This window comes from Brassica oleracea, chromosome C3 (genome assembly GCF_000695525.1).
Source record: "Brassica oleracea var. oleracea cultivar TO1000 chromosome C3, BOL, whole genome shotgun sequence".
Classification (NCBI taxonomy): Eukaryota; Viridiplantae; Streptophyta; class Magnoliopsida; order Brassicales; family Brassicaceae; genus Brassica; species Brassica oleracea.
Genome location: NC_027750.1, coordinates 11,082,374 through 11,088,820, shown reverse-complemented (window position 1 = coordinate 11,088,820; position 6,447 = coordinate 11,082,374). Strand labels below are relative to the sequence as shown.

Sequence of the window (6,447 nt, the reverse complement as noted above, 5' to 3'; positions counted from 1 at the left end):
TGTTATAAACCATTTAGTGATCGACCCATTTATCAGTCCGTGTAGCAAGACGGGCCAAGCCCATCCGCAGGATCATACTGGCGCCTATCTACTCTTGTGTTTATCTACATTATAGTTGGTGTTTATCTTACGTATTGCTAGTCATTATCTAGTTAAGGATAAATACGATCTTATGTCGATCCAGTACTTAGACCGTCATTACCATATGTATATAAAAACCAGTTGGTCGACCTAATAATACACACAAGTACCCCTCTTCATTCACAAGACTTCATTCACAACAGACATGATTTGCATGTGAATAATTCAACCCATGGGTAGAAAATTTACTTTTTTTGTAGAAATTTTTATGGTGGAGAAATCTCTCCCATAACAAGCGAGTAACAACTTTATTATGCACATTTGTCAAAGTAACCGTTGACAAAGTTAGCTATAAGTTCTGTTCTACATGAGAAATAAAAATGTTGATCACATAATGTTATCTTTTAATCAGTACATAGAGGGTCCCAATACATAGACCACGACAAACTCGAAGTACACTTTTAAAAGGAAGCAAATCCAATAGAAATAAAAGTACAAAACAGATTCTTTAATCCCTACCAATTAGCATATGCATGGTGTCCAAATAAGTTTAAGCTTCAAGGATAATAAAAGAAATGTAGAAGGCGNAGTTCGGCTTTTTATATTTTAAAAGCCTAAAAAAAATCAAAAGCCTAAACTCTACTGTTTAAAAATAACTGGTTGAATCTTTCTTCAAATTTTCAAATTATGAACATACAGTACTTCTAACAATAACTAACAAAAATATATAAAAGTATGTAAAATGGTTAAGTTAATTTAATTAGTGGTAATACATTAATATGAACTATTGCCTATTTCCCAACAATAAACCATTATTGTTACAAGATTCAACACTCCAAGTACACTATTTTACTCACTATCTTTTTAACTTTAAAACAACATGATGTTTTATAGTCACTTTTATCTACCTCTGGATGAATAACCAAGCTGTCTAACAGTGACACCTTGGTTTAAAAAATGAGTAACAGCGCATTCCTTGGAAAACGTAAGCTATTCCACGATCGATCTTTTGCTTCTTCTTTTGTCAAACATCATTTACTTTAGCTGGGTTTAGGTAAAAAAAATACTAACAGAAATAATAAGAAAACATTCCAAAAAATAAATCCTTATTAATTACAAATTTACAATAGGTTAGTGGAGAAATGAAAATGACACAGAACCTACAAATTATAAAATACCAAAGGTGATTAAGATGAAAAGGTAAATGATAAGTTACCAAAATGTAAACAAAAATTTATCATGTTCAGTCACATATATAGTGAATTTGAAAAAAAAAACCACTAATCACTTGATCGAAATTTCATTTTAGTGTTTAGATCTGTTGTTTCTCCCTTATATAGTGGAGTCAAACTAGTCAAACGAGTTTCGTTGGAAGCACATAAACAAACATTTTTCTTCTTTCCCCTAAAACAAAGTTTCTATTACAAATGAATATTTAATTATAACAAAAAGAAAAGAAAAGAAATAGTATTATCTTTAAACTCTCTCTCTATCCCGCTCTCTTCCACAGACGGTCCCTTTGCACAGAAGCGAATTGACTATACATTTACTCTCTCGATCTGTCTTAAGCTTCCCTTTTCTTCCTCTTCCAAAAGGTCATCTTTAAAAGTTTTTTTTTGAAGAATTTTCTGGAGCGTGGTAAGTTCTCTGCGTACTCTGTCTTCATCTTCTTGGTTTTAGGTTTTCTTTCTGAAATGTGATGTTATTATGCATCTGCAATGTTTAATTTTTTTTTTTTTGCTGAATGCAATGTTTAATGTTAGGATTGTAAATATAATCTATAGGTCTTGAAGCTTTTGCGTTATGGGTCACTCGGATATAGTTTTTTTTTTTTTTTTTTGGTGTAAATGTTGAATCACTCGGATATAGTTCTTCATAAATATTTGTGTCTTCTCTTTTACGAATGGATCCGTACGGTTTCCTTTGAATATTTTAGTTTTGGAGATCTTGCAGCTCTAAATCACAGATCTGTTTGTTTCTTGGATGAAATAATTTTTTTGTCCAAAAAGAAAATCAAATTAACTTAAGGTTCAAAAGAAAAAATTAAGTTGTAAATTTGACCTTTGAAACTGACTGATTTTGAAAAAGTTTGAACCTTTGGAACTTAAATGTAACCTCTTTGGTTTGGAGATCCAATTTCCCTGGAGCAATACTTGCAAAAAAGAAAAGGTCTATGTAACAATAAATTATCATAGTTTCTCATAATTAGATGAAACCTTTTTTTAAAGAATAATAATCATATTAACTTCTTTTCTTAGGACTCCAGTGGCTCTGAAATGAATTTTTATAAACTAATCTACATTTCCACTATTGTTTTTATAAATTAATGTTTTATAATTTTTTTGTTTCAGTTAGATAATTATTTTATATTTATAATGTTAAATTTATTTTTTTTATAACCATTTGTATTTTTCCGAAAATTTAATTATTGATTGAATTATTTGACTAGGTAATTAATATGTTTTATGTTTAGAAAAAGTCAAAAATTAAATGTACTCTTAATTTGTAAATAAATAAAAACTTTTGGAATATTGTTTTTACCATAAAAGAAACTATGCATTTCCATTCATCTCTTGTTTTTACTATATACTTCGTATTTTTTAATATGAAACTCATATGCATGGTTCCAATAAAACTTTGTATTTTTCAGTTTGAATCAAAACAAATAACGAATCAAAAGCTAAACTATATGTGTATGTATATATATTATTTTTATTTTTTACGGATAAAGTTGGGCAAAGTATTTATAAATTTTGATTTGATTCGTTATCCGTTTTGATTTGAACCAAAAAATATGGATATCCGTAACTCTATGAATCAAATCAAATGCTAAAATGCAATATATAAAAAAACAAATCACAAATACCAATATTTTTAGGAATGAATATCTAATTCGATCTGTTTTATGCATATACATATATGTACATAATTATATATATATATATATTATAGTTTATATAAGTTTTACAATATTTTTATGAATTAAATTTATTATATTATGTATTAAAATTTAAAAGCTAAATAATATTTTATTTTTGTAATAAAATGTTATTATTAAAATTTTCAATTATTTAAAAAATTTTATTTTATTTACGGATCAAATCGGATATTCTTTAAAATTCTAAATCATTTCGGATATCAAAGTCACCGACTATCTAGGTGGCTAAAGATTGAATCGACATGAATGCCTCCAAATACCCGGATATTCGATCTGTGCCCACCTCTATTTACGGATATAATTTATTTTTCTTTATATGAAAAAATTCACTAATGTCAAGGCCTTTTTAATTTTTAATTTATTTTAATTTTATTTTTCATGTATAATTTTGAACAAAAATATCATTTAATATTAATTAATAATATCTTTATATATTTGTCAACTATTTTTATATACTTTACATACATATACATGTGCACTTTGATGTGAGCACCTTGTAACTAAGTATTTATCACAAGTGAAATATCTTTTTTTTTGGGAAGTTGAAATATTTTTTTTCTTAATGCTTCTTCAATACCGACCAAATTATAGTGAAATGATTTGTCTTAATAATTTTTTTTTTCTTTTTCTTGAACTATTATCCGTTTACAAACTATGATATGAAACCATTGGTTCGACATGACGATTATCTAAAATTCATAACATAAAAAAACATATAATAGTAATTTTTGGTTTTTACTGAAAAAACTAAAAAATCAAACATTCTAACCGAATAAACCATAATAAATAATAATTTAAAATAATAGTTATATTTTAGGAGATTAAAAACAAAAAAATAACTTAAAACCGAACAGATATCCATATTAAACAGATTTAATGTATTTTTATTAAAAATAACGAAACTAATAATCACATTATTACTTAGTTCTCCCTTATTTCATGGAATCATCAAATTAATCAACGAGTTTAGTTGGAAGTACATAAATAGAAACACTGTCTTTCTAAAAACAAAGACTGTCCATGTTTAAGCAGTATATAAATCTCTTTTCGTCTGCGTAGATACTACTGTATTTTCTATGTGCTTTCGCTGGACATCGATCTCTAAGTTCTGTCTTAAATTGTAAGCTTTTTTGTTAGATCATTCTTTCTTCCTTATTTCATGGAATCATCAAATTAGTCAACGAGTTTAATTGGAAGCACATAAAAAAAACATTGGTTCTTTGTATAAACAAACCATGTCCATGTTTAAATCTCTAAATAGACACCTCTGTATTTAAGTTGAATATAAATCTCTTTTCATCTGCATAGTTACTAGTTTGTATGCTTTGGCTAAATATTGATCTCTAAGTTCTGTCTTAAACTTTAAGCTTTTTTTTACCATTGATATTGACTTTAAATTCCACAGATCCAGTGATGATGATGTGGTACTGAGGAGGGGTTGGAAACTGAATCATTTCAAAGGGCAATCATGAAGGAAGAGAATGCTGTTTCTGGCATCACCATACCGCTCCATGCTCGCCCTCTCACTCGTGCTTACTCTAAGATGATAACATCATCAGAAGTGGATGCTACAACACAGAGTCTAGGACATGTCGCGAGAGCAAACACAAAGAGAGCAGCCTTGGATGAGAAGAAAGCTAGTGCACCTAAGAAGCTAGCTGTTCTTAAGGATATCACAAACGAGATCTCACCTAAGGTTCATGTCGTTAAACACACACAATACTTCTTGCTTCTTATACTCCTAGTTTATATCAAATAATATGTTTCTGGTTGCTGTCCATATAGTTGGAGAACATCAAGCAGATAGAGAAGGTGGACGCTGTATCCACTGTGGCAAATATTCTGAAAGTCATTGACATTGATTCAAATGAGAAAGATCCTCTATTGTGTAGCCTTTATGCACCTGAAATCTACCACAATCTGCGAGTTGCCGAGGTAATAAAAAATCTTACAATGTTGCATTTGAGGCATCTGATTCCTAAAGACTTTTCCTACCCCTAACAGCTTCAACGCAGACCATTTCCGGATTATTTGGAAAGAACACAAAGAGATCTGACTCAGACAATGAGAGGAATACTAGTTGATTGGCTTGTAGAGGTTAGTCTTTTAGATCCCTTTTTTTTTAAACTTGTTGCTAAGATTTAAAGTTCTGTTACATATAATTTTCAGGTCTCAGAGGAATACAAACTTGTACCGGACACACTCTACCTCACAGTGTATCTCATAGATTGGTTTCTCCATGGGAACTACATTGAAAGGCAGAGGCTTCAATTGCTCGGCGTCACCTGTATGTTCATTGCTTCGTAAGTTTATAGACTCTCCCCTTCTTTAAAATCAAACAATGCTGGTAAGGAAGGCATCATCTGAAAAAGAGTTTGGTGTTGTTTCTTGAAATATTTTAAAGAAAATACGAGGAGATCTTTGCGCCACGCATTGAGGAGTTCTGCTTCATCACTGATAGCACTTACACAAAGGATCAGGTCCTGGAGATGGAGAGCCAAGTACTAAAGCATTTTAGCTTCCAGATTTACACACCAACTCCAAAGACATTCCTCAGGTAATCTCATAAGACAGTGTCAACACTTCATATGTTGTTCTTTGTTTCTAGTCTTTTTGATGATTCCATTTTTTTTTGCAGGAGGTTTCTCCGAGCAGCTCATGCTTCTGATCTGGAGAAACCAAGTGTTGAGATGGAGTTTCTTGCAAACTATCTCATGGAACTGACATTAATAGACTATGAGTTCTTGAAGTTCCTTCCTTCGGTCATCGCTGCTTCAGCTGTTTTTCTTGCCAAGTGGACACTGAACCAATCAAGCCACCCTTGGGTCTGTTCTCTCTCTTTTTTTTTGTTTAGACAAATCTTGATTCTTGAATCTTGAACCTCATACAGTTTTTATTCTTCCATTTTTTTGGGTCCAGAATCCAACTCTTGAGCATTACACAACTTTCAAAGCCTCAGACCTTAAAGCATCTGTTCACGCCTTGCAAGATCTGCAGCTTAACATCAAAGGGTGCTCCTTGGCATCTATACGCATGAAGTATAAGCAAGAGAAGGTAAAAAAAATAATTCAAGTTAGTAGTTCAGTAGATTTTTGTTACTTTACATATTTTTGTTACTACAGTTCAAATCCTTGGCGGTTTTGTCTTCTCCGGAGCTACCTGACAGGCTATTCTGAATAGAGATTAAACCAAGCGGTTCATCTCCTAACCGAAGCATATGCAACTTAGAAACTGATGGTCTGGATCGTCCCTCTCTCATTTATCTGTTACTGTCAAATAAAACGATAACCTTTCCACGGTCTGGATTTTATTTAATACCCAGTAACCGGATTAGTTAGTGTTCGTTTATTCCGGTTTAGTGTAGACTTGTTTGGTTCTTCCAAACCAAGATTATTTTAGTTGAAACGGATGTACATTTTTTCTCGTTC

General features: G+C 30.9%; 1 protein-coding gene across 3 annotated transcripts in view; it reads left to right on the top strand.

Annotated features, from left to right (window-relative positions):
* LOC106329581 (cyclin-A2-4-like) overlaps nt 1–6,447 on the top strand; it is a 12,094-nt gene extending 5,647 nt beyond the window's left edge. For 2 of the 3 annotated variants that reach the window (XM_013768276.1, XM_013768277.1), the window contains exons 3-10: nt 4,425–4,715; nt 4,805–4,954; nt 5,024–5,116; nt 5,189–5,322; nt 5,424–5,576; nt 5,658–5,844; nt 5,939–6,073; nt 6,142–6,447. In XM_013768276.1, coding sequence (XP_013623730.1) covers nt 4,488–4,715; nt 4,805–4,954; nt 5,024–5,116; nt 5,189–5,322; nt 5,424–5,576; nt 5,658–5,844; nt 5,939–6,073; nt 6,142–6,195 — 1,134 coding nt within the window. In that variant the 5' untranslated portion in view covers nt 4,425–4,487 and the 3' untranslated portion in view covers nt 6,196–6,447. Of the gene's footprint in view, nt 1–1,579; nt 1,720–4,424; nt 4,716–4,804; nt 4,955–5,023; nt 5,117–5,188; nt 5,323–5,423; nt 5,577–5,657; nt 5,845–5,938; nt 6,074–6,141 lie in introns of those variants that run through there. The other variant, XM_013768275.1, reaches the window with a different exon arrangement.